Source organism: Tenrec ecaudatus, chromosome 14, assembly GCF_050624435.1.
Source record: "Tenrec ecaudatus isolate mTenEca1 chromosome 14, mTenEca1.hap1, whole genome shotgun sequence".
NCBI lineage: Eukaryota > Metazoa > Chordata > Mammalia > Afrosoricida > Tenrecidae > Tenrec > Tenrec ecaudatus.
In genome coordinates, this window is record NC_134543.1 from 116,587,186 (window position 1) to 116,609,199 (window position 22,014).

Below are 22,014 nucleotides of genomic sequence, written 5' to 3' on the forward strand. Positions count from 1 at the left end.
TAAATGTATGGTAGCATAAGAGGCCACAGGTTGGGCTGCTAACCACAAGGTCAGCAGTTCAAACACAACAGCTGCTCTGCAGAAGGAAGATGAGGCTTTCTGCTTCCATGAAGATTTGTAACCTCGGAAACCCACCGGGGACAGTTCTACTCTGTCTGTGGATGTGCTGTGAATCAGAATCAACCTGCGGGCAACACATTTGGTTTGAGTTTCCTATGAAATCCACACACAGGAAGACCCTGAATTAAAAATAGTCTTCCTTAAAGAAATGATGTACCAGACACACACACAAATGTGCCTTGAGCTTCCATGAGACACTTAAGCTGACCTCCCAGTTCCCTCAGGGCATAAAAAGTTTGGTGGTTAGTATTAGACACTATGCCCATCTGTTCCTGATTGGGACTTTTTAAAAAAAGTAATTTGCTTCCAGTTTATGTGGACTGTTTAGTTAGACATTTTGTATCTCTTTAGAACAATATAAACAATAGCTCAACACCTGAAGCTGAAGAGACAGTTGAAGATAAGTAAGAAACAATATACTAAGACTCTGGGTTCTAGAGTCAAATGGCCCACTGCCCCATTTCCAGCTCCGAAACCTCCACTTTGATGCCTGTGAAGAGGATTATCAGGGATTCTCAGTCATGGGGAAGCAGAAATGAGATCTTACATGTAAAGAACTTAGCACAAGACAAGCACCCAACAAGTGTTCCGTCAATGTTACGATAATGTGTGTGCTTTTCTTCTTCTCTAAAATCTATTCTGCTTTTCCTAAAATGTGCTAGGCTAAAATGTAACTAGCTTCTAATAGGATCAAAAGTCCTCTTTTAAATAGACAAGATGGTAATGTCCCCTCTGGCCACATGGGGGTGCCAGTGTAGCATCACCAGGGACCAGTACAGCCAAACAGGAGGAAAGAGCTCATTCAGGTGTTCTGTCACACTGTGAATGGCCATTCAGCGGACATGTGGAGCACATGTACAAGACTGACTGGAGTAAGCTCTTAAAATACAAAAATACATACAGACTTAATCCCACATTTAAAAATAGAAATTAAATGAAAATGAGGAATGGGTTTAAATCAATGGGGAAATGGGGGGGGGGGGTTATCACTTGCAGCTTTTTACCAAGATATCTACATCCAGTTCACACTGTTAGGCCCACAGCCAGCTGAGACCACTCTCTGATTTATTTCACAAACTTAGAAGATCCTGAAACCCAGTCTGAGGCTGAGAAGAATGACCACAAGTATGTGCTTGCTGGCCTGTCAGATGGTTCTGGCTCATGTGTGGGTCCAGGACTCATGGAGCAAGCTCTCAGCAAGGATGGTTTTCCATAGCCGGTTGGATCCTGCTTGAAGAGGTGTTGACCAGAGCGGGCGGGCTGCTGACTGGTCCAGTCGCTGAGGCTGTGACACATGAAGTCCAGAGCCCCTTTGGGTCCTGGAAGTGTGCACCTGGCTGCAGTGCTGCCTGATTTATGTGTGTCGTTTTAAAACAGGGCTCATTGATTTCTATGAAACACAGGCAAAGTGTTAATGAGCTGACTGACACAGTGGCCGCCACTGAGCAATGGGAGTGAGGCTGGCCTGAGACCCTCTGGGGCTGCTCTGAGTGAGAAGCAACTCAACAGCACCTCGCAACAACAAATGATTGCTAGACTCACGGAAGAACGTCTTCAAGTTTGCAAAGGATCAAACTATCGGAGATCAAGCCATTCATCCCCCACTCCACCTAATCCTCTCTCTGGCACGATTACCATGTGAGAAGTCACTGAGGGCACTGCTCTCGCCCTGCACGGCGCATGCAGACCATCTCTTTGCACACTAGCACAGAGGGCATGAACTCAATGAGAGGCTGAGCGCTCTGTTAAACCACCCACTGCTGTCCAGCCAAATCCGACACGTGGCTACTCTACATGGTGTTTCTGAGAGGTAAGCCTTTACAGCAAAGGTTCTCAACCTGCATATCAGATTTTACATTCCGACTCCTAAAAGTAGCAAAATTACAGCTATGAAGTAGCAATGAAAATAATTTTATGGTTGGGGGTCACATCATGAGGAACTGTAGTAAAGGGTTGCGGCATTAGGAAGGTTGAGAACCACTGTTTTACAGGCATGCACAGCCTCATCTTTCTCCCACAGAGCAGCTGCTGGTTTTGAACTGCTGATCTTGTGGTTACCAGCCCAATGCTTACCTGATAACCCCACCAGAGCACCTTGCTGCTAAACTATGCCACTCGAAATCCTCAAATATGATCCTTTTTGATGTTGCAAATAAACGTCTTTAATTCATCCACTATTCCCGAGACTCGCGAGGTGAGTGCCTTCTCCCTCAAGGGCCAGAAGCCTTTTCTGTTTGCTGCCCCTTTCTTTGCCCCAAGGAGGAAGATGAGGAAGACGAGGCTTTTAACTACAGTGAAGTGCCCCACACCGTCCTCTGTGTCTCTACGGAATTGATGGCAGAGAGTTTGGTTTGGAGTTTTCTGTACACAAAGGAGCCTTTGGCATAGTCGGTTACACATCGGGCTGCTAACCACAAGGTCAGCTGTTTGCTCCCTGGGAGAAAGACAAGGCTAAACCTCCCAGTTAGCAGCCCCTCGGGGAATCCACCCCCTCCCCCGCCCATGGCACAATGTTCAGCTAAACAAGAAGCAGGTCTATAAGGGGAACGATAACACTAATGAGGTGGACACCCATTTAGGGCAATGGTTCTCAATCTTCCTCATGCTGTGACCCTTTAAAACAGCTCCTCGTGTTGTGGTGACCCCCCAACCATAACATTATTTTCATTGCTACTTCATAACTGTCATTTTGGTACTGTTATGAATTGGGCAACCCCCAGGAAAGGGTCCTTGGCCCCAAAGGGGTCGTGACCCACAGGTTTAGAACCCCTGCCTTAGAATGACCAACCATTTAAGATCAAAAGAGCATCCTTTACCCCAGGGTAAAATTCGGAAAGGCTGGGAAAGGAAGAGGCATGGAAACAGGAAACACAGGGAGGAAGGGGGGCACCGTAACATGACACAGAGGGGACTGCCATCAATGAGGTGACACAAAATGTGGATGAAGAGCTAAATGCAGAACTGATGGTCTGCTCTGTGAACCACCACTCAACTCACAATCTAAAAAATTTAAATCACCTTAAAGAAAAAGTGCTATCCTGAACCAGCAGCAACCAATGCGGGAATCTGTTGAAATTGAAAGCAGAACTGGAGCTAGGCGGGCTTTACCCCAGAACAAAGGAAAGGCCAAGACTGATGAGGTCAACCCTACTGAGTCCACAAAACCAAGGAACAGGTTTGCTTGGCCTGTCTCATGGCCCTCACTGCCTGGCCTTGACCGACCGTCCTTCTCAACATCATGGTCGAGCCCAGGGTCTCCATTGCTTCACCCCTGGCTTCCTCCTTACCTGCTTGCAACACGGCTCTCTCCGCTTCCACATTTCAGTCACCTCTGTGGTCACTGAGCTCTCCCCTCTCTCCTCGCCAGGACATCCCACCAAAACCCCAAACCCAACGCCCTGCCATGGAGTCCATGCCGGCTCCCGGCGACCCGAGAGGACAGGGTAGAGCTGCCCCTGTGGGTTTCCAGACTGTCCCTCTTCAGGGGAGTAGACAGCCGCATCTTAATCCCTCAGAGGTGCTGCTGGTTTCCAGCTGCTGAGCCACACCCTATGCCCCCGGGCTCCCGACACCACGCCTGTGCCTCTCAGAGGGGGGGGGGCTCTATGAGAATCACCCATGCGGCTTTCTCGACCTCCACTTCAGAATCCCATTGGTCTGTGGTTCTCAACCACTGCCTGTCAAAATCACACGGAGGGTTTTAAGAGCACCTTTTTCATGAAACTGATTGAGGTAGCAATTGTACAATACTGCTGGATGTGATTGAACTAGGGAATGGTATGCTGTCTGGATTTAGCTCCTCATAAATGGTTTTGGGGGGGGGATATTTTTTAAACTCCCTCGCCACCCTTGGAGCATTCAAGTGTAGCAGCTGCCACTTGGTAGCTCTCACCCTTGCCTGCCCATGTGCGGACTGGCCCTCCGCCTCGTCCAGGGTGCTGAGCTCTGTGATGAAGAGACCTGGCTCTGCAGGGCATTACAGCATCGGGGTGAGAATCCACCTCAGGGACCCTTCCTCCCATCCTGGTGGTCCCAGCTTGTTCTTGCTCTCCCCGCCTGATAGCCATCTTCCCTTCCTGCCTGCCTGTCCCGTGACTTCAAGTTTCAGCAACAGACACAAAGCACCCCGCTCCCACAACTGCTTAGGGTAAAATCCTCACAGCGCGTTCCTTTAGATACGGTATACTACTCTAATTGATCCTCGATGGCTGCAGCACCCCAGAGCCAATTATCGCAGAAGCTCGGAGGTGAGGCCCAGACATGAGTTTTTGGTTTGCTTTGTTTTTAGAAGTTCCCAAGAGTTTGTGTTGTGCAATCAGGGTTCAAAGCAACAGCCCAGAGATTGAAAACCTCCCCCATTCAATGGCAAGTGCATGCCAGTCCACGCCAGTAGAACGACAGAGAGAATCCGGCAGGTGAGCAAGAACCGAGGGAAATTTTAAATCCTGTTCTGCCCCCTTCTGGCTCGGCTAGTTGCTTTGTTTTGGTTTTCTGTCTAGTTTCCTTTGATGTGTTCCTCCTTTTCAGTTTTCCTTAAGTTCTTTTCCTTATTTAGCCGACCGGTCACTGCAACCTCCCTGTGTCTCGTCTTTCCACCCTGCCGTGGCGCCCACGCTGATCTTCTGGAAAAGCACTCGAACGCGGCTCTCTGTCCAAAGGCTTTCAGATGTGAGCTGTCCGCTAGGGCATCACGGCCCATCTCCTTTCCTGGCATTCGAAGCCTCCAGAGGCAGGCATCTCCCACCCAACCAAGCTCTCCTTCCATTCCTTCCCCAAGGTTAATTCTTACCTGGAGTCCTTTCTGAACATCTGTAACAAGGAAAGAAGGGGAAGGGGGGGAGGAAGGTCTGCCATCGTCACCTTGAATTCCCCTAAAACAAGGTCGCCACCTAGATAATATCCGACACCTATCATATTTCTCTCTCTCCCTCTCCCGCCAACTCCATTTGCTGCTCCCTGCTTACATGAAGAGTAACTAATACATACGCATTTGGGTTCTCATTTTAGAGTATTCTGTATGCAGGTGCCCTTCATGCTTCAACAGCGGCCTCTGACTCTGACTGTCCTGTGGCCTGCGCTCACTGTGCTGGTCCTCCCTCCACAAGAACATGCTTGAATCAGAAGGGATCCTCGCGCTCCTCTCCCCTCACTGAAATTTCAAAACCAGCCCTTGAGTTAACCTGTGATGCAGAGAATTATTTCATGGTCTCTCAAGCCACTGTCTTTGTAACTCCTATCAAATGATTGGGTGGGACTCTAACATGGGGGTCGGTCGGTGTTACTATCCCTCTGGACATAAAATGAGCCATTTCAGAGGCAGGGACTGGGGATCTCACTGCCGACAAGGAAGAACCACAAGATTCCTGCACACTGAGCCTCTTCCGTCCAGGCGGCCGAGGGTTTGAGTCAGAGCCATGGCAGCAGAGGAGTAAAGGCAGCAGGGCCAAGAACCAAGATAATGAGACAGGGAGGTGGGGTTCTGGACCACAGAGTGAACAAAGCGGGGTGCCCTTGAATCCCAAGAGTACAACCAGAGGCACTCCTGATTGGAAGAACTGTAACCGAGAATTTCTGATCCGGAATTGCAGCTTGTTCATTTATGTAACAAACTCTGTAATTGTGAGTACTCCATGTCAGTTCAATGTGGCTACTGCAATGACTTTTCTAACCTAGCAGAGAAGCAAAGACCACCTTGGGAGGAATGATTGGTGTTAAAATTTGCAAAGAAGGTTGGAGGGTGGAGGCATATCTGACTTCCGCCTCTTGAGAACTGTCTGGGCTGATGATTCTGCTTCTCTCATCTATGTAGTCAGGGCGTGCCAGATGCTATCTCCATGCCAATACCGAATAAGGTTGCCTTATAGACTGGAGCTCTCTAAAGTAGCCCACAGGGGCCTTGAAGTTTCATTCATGGGATTTCTGGTTTGCATTTTAGGAAGGAAAGAAAAAGATTGTACAGTATTCATCCTTGAAGCTATCTTTCCACGAGTTCTAAGAGACTGAGAAAATGGGACTGGACTCTTGAATGCAGGTCTTTACTCCATTTCCCTTTTCATGGCTCTATCCGACACTAACACACATTATCATATAACATTATACAAAGTAACTATTTGATATTCCCAAGAACTACACTGAATTTTTGGTTTTAATTTTTTTACTTTGGTACTTCCCCCTCATGTACTAATGCTGACAGCGGCAATATTTCCTCTGGATTTCTCCATCAAAAAATACTTACCCATACTTCTCTGCAAGTTCTCTGGCTTCCTCTTCCTTGACCACCCTCTCGTCTTCCAAATCGCTCTTATTTCCACATAATACTATATCGGGGTTTTCACAATAAGCATGCATCTGTAGCTGGCCTGTTAATTTAAGAAGATTCAAAACATGTATTATTGGTAAAGAACAACGGGTGTCCTCATCGATGAAGAATATGTGCAAAAGTGCTTTGAAAACTAAATGAACACACAGCTAATTGATATGGTATCGTTTTCAGATACCAACACCCTAATCTGTAAAAGTGAGTGGATGGGGCATGTAAAACTCCCATGATCCTCAAACACATACTCCACACCTTACTTGTGTCTTACCGAGCCAAACCCATGCCCTCAATTCCTGTCAACTCCCTCTCACATGTCCGCAGTACCCCCACACAACACAACATATACAAATACACACACTCCTGGTTTCTGTCCAGAAATTTCAAGGATTTCCTAAAATTTCTTATAAACCTTAAACCTCTATTTCTCAGATCTTTTCTCACCAGGTTCAAAACATGATCTTCCTGTCTCTATGTGAAATTTACCCCCCTTATTTTGGTATTGTCCTAAGGTCGTTTCAATTCATTTAAAACAGATGATACAAGATGAAATGAGGGGAGAAGACCCCAGATAAATAGCAGATGACTCTGTCAGGAGAACCAACAGGAGTCAGGGGACTACAATTCTTAGTCCACAGCTTTTATTTCTTTTCACCTGACAATCTGCAATAGGCAAGTGGGTTTTTTCTAATTTTGCAATTTCTAAAACCAATGAAAATCAAACAAAAGAGCATCACTAAATAGTTTAATCTTTCCCAGAAAAAAGCGTTATTTTTTACTCCTCACACCCCATAATAAAGCTAAAGCAGCTCAAATCTTCCAAAGAGATCTCCCAAAGCATGTGGCCTAATTTTTTTAACATGGTTAAACAGAAAAATGTTGACATTTTAGTTCCTCAGTATAAAGTCATATTCGCAATATCTTCTCAAGATTAGCAAGGCGTGCTGGTGGTGTAGCGGGTTATGTGTTGGGTACTAGCCACAGAGTAAGTCGAGCCTAGCAGCATGTATTGGGCATTAACACAGGCCTGTGAGTTGTGTTTAGAACTGTGGGACATTCCTTTGCTCTCCTGGAGGAACTAGGCTTAACAAGGCTGCGGATAAAACCCTTTGCTGTTGAGCAATTCCAACTCCCAGTGACCTCGTATGATAGAGTAGAACTACCCCATGGGCTTTTGAAAGTGGTAATCTTTATGCAAGCCGACTGCCACGTCTTTCTCCCCTGAGCAAGTGGTAGGCTTGAACTGCTGACCTTTAGGTTAGTGGTCACACACTTAACCACTGCACTACCAGGGTTCCTTAGATTAAGGCTGCTCACTGCTGTCAAGTTGATGCTGACTCAGAGCAACCCAACAGCACAGAGGAGAACTGCTCTTTGGGGTTTCTGAGACGTTACAGAATCATGTAGCTTCATCTTCCTCTCAGAGCAACTCGGGGGTTCAAATCTCTTACCTGCCATTAGCTCAGTGTGTAACCCACGGAGGGGGCGTTAAATAACAGCAAAATATGTTCTGTAAGAAAAGCTTTGTTGTTTCTTTCTTCTGAGCTGTTACAATGCTGATCCTACACCCCTAACTCTACCCACAACTTCCCTCCAGGGCAGATTTTAAGAGGGCTCTTTATTGTGGGGAGTGGGGAGAGGGGAGTGGGAGGCAGAGAGAAGAAAACAAATCATACTTACTTATCCAGTTTCTGACGTTGAGAAAACTTTTTTCATCTGTCAGATCAAAAAGCAGAAGAAATCCCATAGCATCTCTGAAGAACGCTGTTGTCAAGCTGCGAAACCTAAGAACACAGAAAGCAGGCTGGTATCTGGGCTATGGTCCCACAAGACAGAAGGCTACCAGCCATGTCCTCAGCCTCTGACAAAAGTTTATCCATGAGAAATTACATAACGGGATTTCAAAAGTGCATAGTTAGTTACTCGTCACTTATCCAAGTTCATGTGTTAAGACACCATGTGATTTGAGAACTCAGTCTGCTGGACAGAGATGCCTTAGTCTCAGCCAAGAATTAACTGTACCATTTAAGTAAATTAGGCCCATGGCAGCGGTGCTCGCTGTGAATGTGTTCCTTGTTTAGTGAACACTTGACTTGACATTACAATGTGTTCTGTGACCTTTTAATTTCTGTCTCTACAGAAATAGTTTATCTTTGATAATAATCCTTGGGCTTTAAAGTTGGAGTAATTTAAACTCAGCCCCTATGCTTCCTTGAAGTTTTCTTCTCAGAGCTTTATCTTGCTATCTCCTGAATCTACCCCGTCTGTTTCCTCTCTCTTGGCCTGTTTGCACAGCTTAGAACTGACATGTGTAAGTGCCAGGGAAGAAAATTCTGGAATGATTTTGTCATCTAATAAGCTAGGCTAGTGTTTATCACTACTGTTTATGAAGCAAGTCCTTATCTTTTAGAGGCACTTATCAAAATACTTACAAATGAAATAATGGAATTTCTGAAACTTGCTCTGAAATAATCTTGGAGGTGAGATATGGTGAAGAATAAACATGAAATAAGAGTGACTTGATAACTGTTTAAAATGATTAAAGGGTACATGAGTTCACTACATAGCCTCTCTATTATTGCATGTGTTTGATGCTTTCTGTAATAAAGAATTTATTCGTTATGAAAGAAAAGTTCCAGCTAACTAAAAGCGAGTTTACGTTATGGTCTCACATGCTTTATTTTGATCAAGCACCCTTTTGCCATACAAATTCAGTCCAGCTAGATTTTCTTCCAGGTGTCACCAGGTGGGTGAAAAGGTGACATGTCACCTTGCAGCTTTTTCATTCTATTTGGATCAGTAACAAAGCAAATAGAGGAATGAGATTAAAGTATCCGAGTTAAAAAAAAAAAAAGGAAGAAATCTGTAAACCAAAGGTCCACTTTAAGAAAGATTCATTTTCCCTTTGGCCTTGCTGGAAACAAAGTCCCCACTATCACCGCAAACTGGTCTTGTTAACTTGGCAGCCTCTCTCAACTAATTTACTGGCATCCCCGGCTGCCTGCCCCCCTCTCCAGTAGGCACTCAGGTGAAGCTCACATACCTCTCCTGCCCTGCAGTGTCCCATAACTGCAGGTGGATTCGCTGACCTCTGCCGACAGCTCCATCCGGCCCATTGGCTCGGTACACCTAAGGCAACAAGGTGAAAGGGGAGAACATCTGAGACAGGTGAACGGGGCTCACTTTTCAATGTAGCAGAACTCCTCTCAAAATAAGTCCTTCTAAAGAGAATTTCATCTCAAATGCAGCCTTGCTTGTGTATTTTATTTCTAATAATTGCTAGTTGGCTTGCCCTCAAAGTTCCGTCAGGTCGCTAGTTTCAGGAACTATGCGGCTCCAAAGCATGGGTAGAAAAGTGAGATTCAAAGGGAATGGAAGTCTTCCATCAACTCTTGCAGCCCCCTTACCTCTCTCTGACTGCCCCCACTGCGCTGTGAGCAAGCGTCTCCACCCAGCACTGTGGGAAGCACGTCCAGAGCGGCAGGATAAGGACCCCAGAAACCGAGGTCTCCGCATGTCAATGAAGACGCTGGCAAAGACTGCCAGTAGCTAATTTTTAACATCTCTGGAAATTCACAAAGACGTTCCACACTCCCTTACTCAAGAAAAACAACAAAATGCAAACGGTAAACTGTAAGCTTGCAGCGTTTTGAGGTCCCATGTGGTGCTCACGAGCTAACCTAACTAAAGGTCATCGGTGTGGACCCCCGCAGAGATGCCATGATAGGAAGAGGCCGACCATCTGCGAGGACGAGACGGGAACGTCTGTATAACACAGTACATGGTTCCTAGGTTCTCAAATGTATTTGGCCTATCACCGCCTTTTCAGAAAAAAAATTACCCAGCGCCCTTTTGGCCATTAAAAATGAACGAACTATAGTGCATAATCCAAGATAAAGTATATGAGGGTGTACCCCCCCCAAAAAAAACCCCACAGAAAAAAACTCCGCTGATGTGAGGGGGACAGTGCATTTGGAGTTCGTTCCATCAGGTCAGACTGTTAATCAAGCCTTCTATTTAGAGTATATGGCAGACACGGCGGGGGGGGGGGGGGGGTAATGGTTTTGCCACCACGACAATGTACTTGCTCACAGCGACTTGACAACATAGAGGAAGTGAAAAGAAAAACGAGAGGTGCTGTCAGCCATCCAAACAGATGAGTTTGGAAAATGTTTCCAAGAATGGAATTGCAGATTTGACAAATACATTAAGTGTTATAGAGTACTCTGAAGGTGATAAGGTTTTGTTAAAAAAATTTAAATACATAGCTTTGAAAAAAATTTCATTTTGGCTCTTTTGGGGGGTACCTCCTTGTAAGGTATCTGCTTCTGCGTGTCCCTCACCAACCCCCACCAGCATTCCAGCACCCCAGGGGGCAGTATCACCCACTTTTCAGAGACTGTAGTTCTACTCTGTAACACATGAGGTCCCCTGAGTCATAACGGACTCAACAGAAACTAACAACAGCACTAGTCCTCTCCCCAGCCCCATTCCAAACTGAAAACTCACTGCCATTGAGTCAATGCCCATTCTTAGTGACCCTACAGGACAGAAGCTCCTGTGGGTCTTTAAGACTGTACCTCTTCACAGGATTAGACAGCCTCATAGTTCCCCCACAAAATGGCTGGTGTTTTCAAACGGCTAACCTTGTGGATAGCAGCCCAATGCCTAACTCACGGTCCATCAGGGCTCCTCCTAGGTCCACGGTAGCCTGGAAATCCATTAGACTGCCAGTCACTTTAGGCAGTGGAAGTAGAATGGGTTTGGAGCTCCCCACAAGTCCTATTCCAGAGCACTGTCACTAGTGGACCTGTCTAGAAGTTCCTTTCTTGTCTTGATTCAGAGGTCCCTCAATGAGAACAACCCTAAGCTAAGAAGGACATTTGTTGAGAAAAATCAGCAGCAACTACGTAACACTACAGCTCTTCTGACGAGCAGTGCCAGCTGAGTCTGACAAAAGGCTCACCCCAATACTTGACAATCCAAAAGCGGGAAATGAGGTGCCTATAGAAGGCTTGGAAACTCCCCCCAAAATATTCTTGGAAACCTAGAAAGTTCGGGCATCTATATGCAAGACTATCAACCTGCCCAGGATAGACCTGGGAAGGTGCAGATCTCTCACCTCCCATTGACCTTGAAGCTCTTCCTCAGGAAGCAAATGCTAAGGCAGTTATAAACTTCAACCGCATGGAGCACAGAGCCCAAGCCTAAATGTCTTCCCAAACACAGAATTAACACCAATTCTTTCCAACCGCTTCCAAGATAAAGAAATAGGAACAAACTTCACAAGATGTCACAAGAAAAAAATTAAAGCAAACAGAAAAAAGCCCATACACTAAGAGCCCTTCTGAATAGTCCATAGCCCACTGCCATCGAGTGGATTCTGACTCAAGGTGACCCTTTATGGGTTTCTGAAGCTCTAATTTTTGCAGGAGCAGATAGGCTCATCCTTCTTCTTGCAGAGCACTAGCCAGGTTTGAACCGCTGACCTTGCAGTTAATAATCCGATGCTTACCCAACAATGCCACCAGAGCCTCTCTTCAGCAAACAGAAAAGATTGTACCCCATGGCCAAGAGGAATTTATAACAGAAATGGCAAGGTTGGTTTAGCATTAAAAAATCAATCAACACAATATTAAACTCAGTATCACAGAGTCAAGTCCAATTCATTTTGACCTGATACAAGTTTCCATGGTCAAGCCTCTTCTTTCTCCCATGGAGTGGCTGGTAGGTTTGAACCACTGATCTTGCAGTTAGCAACCAAATAAGTAACCGACTATACTACCAGGACTCCTGTAATATACCAGGTCCATATAATAAAGAACTAAAATTAAATGGTCATATCAATTGATACAGAAAAAAAATAGTATTTGACAAAAATCTAACAACCTATGATACAAAGACACTCAACAAACTAGGACTACAGGGAAAGTCCTCAATCTGACTTCTACCGAAAACTTCACATCTAATCTATAGCCTTTTAAAATATTTTTCTATAATTCTTCATTTTTATTTTTCCATAAACTTCACATTTTAACAGTTTCATTGGCATATACTTCACACTAAGAAGAGCTGTCCACTCATCACCACAATCAGTTTAAAAACACTTTCTTCTTTCTTGTACTCATTGCTATTAGCTCCCGCTACCCCCAAGACACCATTCATCCAGTTACTGTCCCTACAGATTTACCTAAACTGGATTTCATACCCAGAAAAACATAACACAACAAAAAAAACAACAACCAACAATAGTAACAAAGTAAAATGAAAAAAAACTCTTAAAGTATTGAAAAATAGAAAAAAAATTAAAATGGGCCAAAAGGAGATCAAATAATAACATATTAAAACCTAACTGTATCTGCAATAATCTACTTTCCAGATGATGTTTCTGTGAAAATTTACAGCCTTGGAAGAAACCCTATAGAGGCGGTCAACACTGCTTATAGAATCGCTCACTAGGAGTTGGAATCTACCCAATGGCCGTAGGTAGGTGTATCTACTCTAAGGTTTGTTCTTGCACTGCCAGAATATTGTATAGAACCTCAGACCCACATTTTGCTATAGCACCCATATCTTCAGTGATCTCTTTATGAGGTTGAACATCAACAGGGCCATGTCATAAGAACTAATTGTTTTTAGATTGGGGCTAGAATTGAGTGCCTCGAATCCACTCGTGTATCAACAGTTTATATGTTATTTTCTGGGTTTTTATGTTTTTTATCTTAGACATCCTAATGTAAAATGATACATCACTGTGAGTTTGATTTGCACCTCTCTGATGATGAATGACTAAACATTGGGCTCCAAACTTGCAGCTCTTCAGCAGGAGAAAGATGAGACTGTCTGCTCCCAGAAAACCCGACTTCCTCAGACATCCTACCCACGGTCTCTATGAGTTGGAATCAACTCAATGGCAGTAGAGTGGCTTTGGTTTGGGGATGGTTAATGATGCTGAGCATCCTTTCGTGTGTTTGGTGGCCATTTGAATGTCCTTCCTGGTGAAATATCTATTATCCAAGGTCTTTGTCCATTTTATAATTGGGTTATACGTCTTTTCATTGTTAAACTAGGGAAGTGTTGTGTGTATGTGTGTTATCAGAGTCTTCGGATACAGGGTTTCCAAAGATATTCTCAGACTGACCATAATATATGATGTATACACCAACATGTACCATGTAATTTTAGATAACTTTTGTCCTCCTAATTCCTAAAAACAAGACAAATGGGCAAATATGGATTCAGGTATTAAAATTTTAAATAGAAGGTTATAGAACTTACCACTCTTTTTTCCCTGAAATCAATGCCCACTGTTGTGATAAACTTGGAGTTAAATTTACCATCTGTGTATTGGTAAAGTACACTCGTTTTCCCTACTCCAGAGTCTCCCAGAGCTAAAAACTTGATGAGGTAATCGTAGTCTCCATCAGTCATAATGAAGGGCTCAGGGGTTCACCTGCAAAACACAAAGCAATGTGTGTTTATTAACAAGTCATGGTTAGAGTTCTCTGTGAATAAATTCAATCAACAGACATTTCTATGTAACACCTATACACTACCTATGAGTTCTGTGAAGAGAGACTTAATTGTCCTCCATTGCCTCAGAAGACCTAATAATTGGCTAAGTGACATAGAACTAAAATAAATAATTCACTTTCATTATAATCTAGCTCTAACTACTGTTGTGACAACAACAATCAACAAAATGATAATCGTCTCTAAGCATTATTTACAGGCAACAGAGAACAAAAACTAAGAGAGAGAAAGCTAATGAGGTAAATCATAATTCTTAAAAGTACAAGTAGTTTCAACTTTTCTGGCTTCAAAGTCTCCTCCCACTGAATCCCTGAATGTTTTTTTCTTTTTACATGATCCCGTCAATTCTTTTTATCCAATTGCTTTTCACATGTTTTTATAACTCCTTTGTAGTTCGCTAAAGGTGGCCTGCACCTCCCTTATCCATTGTGATTAATATACTCATGCATTATACATACATTGAATTAGATTTAAATGTTAGATTCAAACGAGCTTATCACTCCTCATCTGGAAGCTGCATGCCAGATTTGACAGTCAATGTGAAGAGCCTGCTTTCTGGGAGCCAGGCTCCATTCACACACACTGCCTTGCCACTTTAACAAGAAGGGCTGATAGCATCTCTTTTACACTAAAACAAAATGCCACCTCAAAAACAAAACAGCACCTTGTTCTTATCAGCAATTCATACCCATGGCTATTTATTTATCTGCTCCTTTGCTGCCAGCACATTTCATGATTTGTTTTCATCCTTTAAATCGATTCAAACCTAACATGTTAATCCAACTGGAAAAGTAGACTGTCTCCAGAGAAGGCTCTTTTCTTTTTATCCTCCCGTCTTGAACATCAATAAAGCCTGCTGAATACCAGGGGAGCAACCAGCTGGTCCCTTCTGCGAACACCTCCACCTGTCTGTTCAAACACCCACCGCTCTGCCCCACCCCGGCCACCTGCTCCCTGCCAGACTTTCCTCTCCATGTGCGCCTCTCTCCCAGCCCATCCTCAGAACGCTTGCTGTAATGCTCAACGTCTCCTATTTTCACAGCTTCCCTTTTTAAAAATCAATAAAAGCTCAGGCAAAAAATAATCCATTTACGGGTTTTTCAAGGTTACTACCCGGCTCCATCCTCAGCTTGCTGGCTTACCTTCTGCCCTCGGACTGTGAATGCGGAGCCCTGCAAGCTGCTGCACCTAACTCTCCGGGCAGACTCACACCAGATAGGGCAGGTCCGTCGGTAAGGGCAGAGCCTCTACAAACATTCCTCGTTCTATTTGACCACTATGAAGCCTGCCACTCTACAGACGGTGACTCTCTCTAGGTAAAGCAGCTGGGTGCACAGGCACACACGGCCAGTCTGCATGGGTCGGTCATGGTCGAGTTCCTCTCCAGAAGAGGCAGCGTGGGTATAAACAACCGCTCAAGTAGATCATCGTCTCACAGAATATCACTCGGCCTCAACTTAAACACAATGAAAGGAGGTTTGGAAGCGGTTCACTGCTCTGAGGGGGTTCCCCTCAAGTGATCAAATGAGGAAGCAGGACCCAATTCTGTGACAAAAAGGAAACAAGAAGGCCCGGTGACAACCTTCCTTTTCTTGACTTTTATTTGAAAAAGGTGAGTCATTTCTATCACCATGCGTTTTTATGCCGTTTAAGCTACACGAGGAGCCGATGTCAGGAATGGCATCAAGTACTCGAGATGGCACGCAACCCACTTGAGTAGAATTCACAGATGTAGGTGAGACTGACTCTTGTTAAACCGACCTTTCAATGTGGTAAGCTTTCACGGGAAAAGACTCATCTGTTTCAGTTTACAAATGGTATTCGTGTGTTTGCTTGCTGTACCCAAACGTACAAATTCGTAACAGTTTGCTCCCAAACCAAGTTCTCGTAAAAGAAGTGTTAACAAACCACACACCACAAACTGAAGTTGGAAACACCACCATCGAGTTACTCATCGTTGGCACTCCCAGGGTTCACTGCTTTCCTGGTCTGAAAATAAACACCCGTATCTTTCACTCTGGATTCAGTTCTCTCAAGGAAGGGACTGACTCCATTGGTCTCCTATCTGTAAGTCCAATATCCTTCATTTTGCCCCTGCATCTCACCTATCATATGATTTTTGACCACTGGCATTATATGGTGGAACAAGTTAGCACGTGATCTCTGAAGTAAAGAAAGAGACAAGTTTGATTCCCAAGTCACCCACATGCCTGGTACTAGCATGTCATGGCTCTGAGCCTAAGTTTCCAGGTGTCCATCTGTAAGAAGAGATGACACCCACTACCTCATATGGGTGTTCCGTGGGTTGAATGAGGTAAAGGGACAGCACAAAACTTGGCATATACTGAGCACTCAGTAAAGGTGACCTCACTTCATTCTCCCAGTTATGGACAAATCGGACCAGTTACGAAACCCTCCAACAATGTCTGAAACTCAAAACATATCCTTGTAGCACAGAAGATCGCTGAGTCATCAAAGATAATATTGAAACGAAACCTGATCTTTTGTGGCTGGTCCAAACCACTTACCATCCATTTAAAACAGATAGATACACCTAGTCCAAAGAGTCCTGCCCAGCTTAAAAGCGGTTTTGAACCAGTAGAGAGCACGCCACTCCATTCTAACCCTTGCATGCAAAAGAATCGGATGGAACTGAACAGTTAAATTCACTCTGACTGGGGCATAGCGGACGCTACGGGACAGGGTAGAACTGACCCTGTGGATTCATATCTTGTAACCCCTGCCAGAAATAGAAAGCTGTGTCTTTATCCTGGCAAGTGGTTGGTGTTTTCAAACTGCACACCTTGCAGTTAGCAACCCATTGGGTAACCAGTATACCACATGCTCTAAATTCAGCGCACTCCTCCCAACTTCTTCAGTCATCCATATGGTGGTTTTTCCCGATTTAGAGTAGTATAACTTCAATTGATTTCAAGTGATTCAATTCAAAGCTGTTGGAGGCCAGAAACATAATCTGACCATCAGAAGTGATTGTTTGGGGCTCTTCCTTTGCTCCCAAACTTGAGTTTAAGTTAAACAGACTTAAATTTAAATTTAAACAGGCTTGGAGAAAGCAGTTGTATCAAAGGAGAATATGGGTTGTTGTTGTTGTTTCTAATTGGCAAAGGTGTGATGAGTTGACTGACACAGGCTTTCTTGGTTGAGAATGCGCTTCCTGTTGGACCTCAAGGATATGGAAGTAACAATGTAAACTACAATCCCCCAAACAAACAACAATTGAGGGAAACTCTTAGCAAATATGGCAGTGTATAGTCACTGGTGTCACTCAAGTGGTTCTTGGCAGCCCCTGTGTACAGAGAAAAATGTCTTCATAGGGTTTTCAGGGCTGTGGCTTTGCAGAACCAGGTCACCAGACATTTCTTCCAAGACGTCTTTGGCGGAGATAGTGTGTCCAAACTGCCAGCCTTTCAAAGGGTAGCCGGGGGTTTGCTCTATCTGTTTGCGCCCACAGAGGCCCTTAGGTTTGTGTACTTTGTCCCAAACTGCCCATACTGACTGGCCTGGCCTGAAGAGAGACCAGACTCCTGATGAGTAAGGAGTCTTGCTGGCCGAGTGGTTACCCACCGGGCGGCTAGCTGGAAGGTCAGCAGCTGAAACCAGCAGCGGCTCCACAGGAGAAAGACAGGGCTTTCGACTCCTGTAAAGAGTCCCAGTCTAGGAAACGCACAGGGGCAGTTCCATCCTCACTTACAGTGTCACTATGTGCAGTTGTCAACGGTGGCAGTGAGAGTTTGGGTTGATGGAGCTACAAGAAAACAAAAGATTTGGGAAGCCAGCTGGTCCTCAGTGTGGCAACAGAGACTAGCATTTGGGTAGCGTCATAATGGCAGCAGATGCATCTGAGCCTGCAGCCCAGGTAATCAGAGGCAGGAATTAAAAGGAACCAAACCACCTTTCAGCAGATATTAAAGCTAGCTCACAGCAGACGACAGCACCAAACCCATCCAACAGTTCATAACTCACAGTAAAATTGTTTACCAACAGGTAAAAATAAATTACCTAATGTTAACTCTCAACTAATGACAGAGCCAGAGCGAGCTTCACATTTTAAAAGACAGCTTCCCTTTGTTTGTCACTCAGTCCTCAGTGTTGCTTCTGGGGACTGTTCTCTAGAAGCAAACGACTTCATTCCCCTAGCACAGAACTTAGAGGATGCATTTGAAACGTGGTGCAGGGCAGACTATTGGCAGTACCAAGCACTGCTAAAAGGATAAAGTCGGTCTTGCAAGAAGGACAGCCAGCCAGAGTGCTTCTTAGAAGCAAGATGGCAAAACTTCGTCTTAAATACTTTGGACAGGTTGTCAGGAGAGATCAGTCCCTGGAGAAGGACATCATGCGGAAGGCCCTCACCGGGCACAAGGGTGAGGAAGGTGCAAGACAGAGGTGTGCATAGGATCACTATGGTCGGGCCGACATGATGGCATTTAACAATAGTTATAGAACGCTAAAAGCAGACTTTCTGCTCCCATTTGAAAGCAGGAGGAGAAATAGTGAGGGCGCACAGGGCCGGAATTTGGCACTGGGGCACCCAGGCACCATGTTGTGTAAACCATTTCCTGAAAGTTCTTTCGTGTACTTTCATACACTCAACCATCCCGTCCGTCGGACTCCTCTTGCTAGAAATGAGTCCGACGCCTGAGACAGACACCCCCAGGGGGAGTACTTCGCACGCAGTAGGGCAAAGGGCCTCCTCTCAGCCCTAGAGGCACACACAGAAGGATCTCGGTGCTGCTCTGTGGCAGGTCGCAGACTCCACACGTGGTAGTGCCTGATGGGCCGTAGTCTGTCCAGTCATACGCTAGCGTGGGCTCGGTTCCAACACACTGCTGGAAGACAGAAAGAGTGAAGGAAAGAGAATAGGCTCTGGAAGGAAATCATCTAGATTTGAATCCGCTCATGAAACTTTGGAAGATGGACTTTACCTCTTCTGCCGTGGACTACTCACCTGTAAGATGGAAATAATGATCTACTTTATTAATCCTAACGGGTATACTAAAGTGTTTTTTTTCTTGCTTTAACTTTTATTTTAAGCTTAATTTACTCCCAAGCCATACGTTTTCACTTCTTCAGTTTCTTCTGGGAGATCTTTGTCCTCTGCACAACCTCCTCTTCTGGTTGAGGGACAATTTGTTCCTTTCATTAGGGCTCATTTCTGTGTGGGAAGGGGCTCTTGGATGGGTTGATGTGACCATGAGCTCCGTCAGTCTGGCTGCATCTCAGGGGCTTCTTTCACCTGCACGTGCTCAGTGACCAGAGAAGCACATCGACACCCTTACGTTCAGCCTTGCTGTCTGCATTTTTAAGCATGTGCAGCAGAAATTCAGCACTGTCACACAAGCAAACAAAAAATCACTCTTTCTGAGCCACCGACCCTGGGGCCTACCCCACTTTTGGACCTGGGCACACCTACCAACTCCACCACTGGAACTTCGGAAGGGCACACACTGCTTCTGCAAAGTGACATCTGTCAGATGCTTGTTGGCTTTCCAGATATGCATACCCTTCACGGCCTGGGCAGTTTCATAGGTGTTTTTAAAGTGGACTCAGAGATTTGACTCTCTTGATTTGCATGATTTTGTGCGGTTTTCGGGGTCAAGTAAGTAAAGAACCATTTCGGCAGATCACCTCAGGCCATTACAGGAAGAGCAAAAAATTAATTTCTAAATTAAAATTGGAATTTGTCTTACAACTCAGGGTCTTACAACTCATGGCATCTTGCAACTGTCCTTTATAAATCCCCAGAGGTGTGCAGGTCAAGGCTTCTCCTGTTGAAGAACCAGCCATCAAAAGCCCTGGGCAGCCCTCTGACACACGAGAACCCCATGAGTTGTCCCTCCCCGGGGGTCAACTGGCTCTTGCTGAGTTTTAAGCATTACCTCCTACATTATCTAGAAATCTAGCTTTTGAGGGACAACCAGCAGGAAATGTTCCTTTCCTTGCTAGAAGTGCAAGGAAGAATACTGGATCTCAAAACTGAAAATTAATAAAGTAAAAAATAAGGGGTTATTAAGAGTACTTGAACCTAAGGTTACATCTTTAAACTCTATATTTTCTTGAGGAACAAAGCAAAATAAACAAACAAACAAAAACACTGCCAGCAAATCCATTCTGACTCATAGCAACCCAAACGAGTGGAGCAGAAGCGTCCCTATGGGTTTCAAGACTAACTTTTTACAGGACTGGAAAGACTCATCTTCACACTGCAGAGCAGCCTGTGGTTCTGAACCACTGACCTTGTAGTTAGCATTCTCTAAATACTTTAAGGATATGTCTTCTAGAAAGTCAAGAGTGCCGAATTAAGGATCCAAGGAAAAACCTTCTTATTCAGCTTGCCTCTCTCTCCTCCTTACACAAATATTTCTTCAAAGTGCTCTCCACCCTCTCTCATCAGATTAACAACAGAAAGCAAGGAACACCCACTTTCTCAACACCTACTGCTGGCTGCCAACTAAAGCTAGTCGTCTTCTTCCTCATTTTTAAAAATGAGCCATTTGAATTGTTTTTCATTGGCTTCTCCCAAGTCCCTTCATGCTTAGTTTAGTGGTAAGGTTTCTAAATCATTAAACTCACAGGTATGAAATTTTTAGGGAGTGGTCTTCACTTATTGGCTCATGGCTGTCAGAGTAGTGACCCCATAAGACAGGGTGGCTGGGCTGCGTCTGTGGGTTCTCAAGGCTGTGACTTCGTACCCAAGCAGGGGGTCTGTGCTTTCTGCAGTGAGGAGCACCTGCTGGGGTTGAACTGCCAGTTTTGCTGCCAGCACCCCAAAGTGTAACCACTGTGCAACCGGAGGTACAAGGCTGCCATCAGAAGCCTCCTGATGACTTCCCTTAAAGGGACAGGCTACACACTTGCAAGTGGTCTCTCGACGGGTCACAGCAAAGCCCAGAACAATTTTCTTCTCCCTTTACACTTGAGTCATTGCCCACAATCCTCTGTCCTGTGTCTTTCTTTCCAGTGATTCAAAGAAGAAAAACAGTCACCAAAATCATCAAGTTTTTTCATTTCCCTCTCAACTTGCTTAGTCCATGGGCGATTTCCTCACATATCAAGATTACTTTCTCTGGTATTGCCCCAAGTTCTCTGTAAACATACTTCTGGCCCTCTTACTTATTCTTTCACTCAACAAATAGATAGTGCAGGTTTATTATGTTCCGGGGAATAGGGTTTAATGATGAGCCAATAGGCAAGCTCAACATGGAAAATGCATGTTCTTCCTTCTTCCTTACCTTAGACCTAATACTTTAGCCATGCCTCCGTCGAAGTTCTTCTAAGCCAGCGGTTCTCAACCTTCCTAATGCTGCAACTCTTTTACAGTTCCTCATGTTGCGGTGACCCCCAACTGCAAAAGATTTTCTTTGCTACTTCATAACTATAATTTTGCTACTGTTATGAATCAGGTGACCCTGTGAAAGGGTCATTCAATCCTCAAAGGGGTCGCGACCGATGGATTGAGAACCGCTGTTAAGGGCTATACCTGACTACTTTAGGCTCTCAAAGAAGCCCATCCTTAGGAACATTTCAAGCTTCTCTCACAAACATATAAAGCCTGACAGCAAATACAAAACCCTGTGTAGCTTTTTACCTACAGCTATAAGCACAGGCTTATATTTGAAGATGCAAAATGAAAAAAGATATTTTAAGAAACCATAATTTTAGTATATATATATATATATATATATACATATATATATATATAAGAATTTGGGGGTCATGCTTAATTCTAGCCCCAAACTAAGAATACTTAGTTCTATGACATGGCCCTGCTTGATGCTGGTCCCCATGAAGAAATCACTGAAGACATGGGTGCTATAGCACAGCATGGGAAAGAAATTAGATGGTGCCTGACCTCACAAAGAATGGCATCTGGTACCAGGCATCAAAGACAAAAAAATAAAATAAAATCATAGCATTGTGAATGAGGGGGGACCCAGGGCCCATCTGGGGGAAATTGGACATCCCCTTGCAGAGGGTTGTGGGGAAGTGACAAACCAGTCAGAGTGTAGTGTAGCAACAATGAAACA

At 44.7% G+C, this 22,014-nt stretch overlaps 1 protein-coding gene across 1 annotated transcript in view; it reads right to left on the reverse strand.

Annotated features, from left to right (window-relative positions):
- The window catches only part of RAB27A (RAB27A, member RAS oncogene family), a 73,177-nt gene that overhangs the window by 4,065 nt on the left and 47,098 nt on the right, over nt 1–22,014 (reverse strand). The window contains exons 3-6 of the mRNA XM_075531522.1: nt 13,715–13,889; nt 9,480–9,565; nt 8,117–8,220; nt 6,356–6,479 (exon numbers count right to left, since the gene is read on the reverse strand). Coding sequence (XP_075387637.1) covers nt 6,356–6,479; nt 8,117–8,220; nt 9,480–9,565; nt 13,715–13,867 — 467 coding nt within the window. The 5' untranslated portion in view covers nt 13,868–13,889. The remainder of the gene's footprint in view (nt 1–6,355; nt 6,480–8,116; nt 8,221–9,479; nt 9,566–13,714; nt 13,890–22,014) is intronic.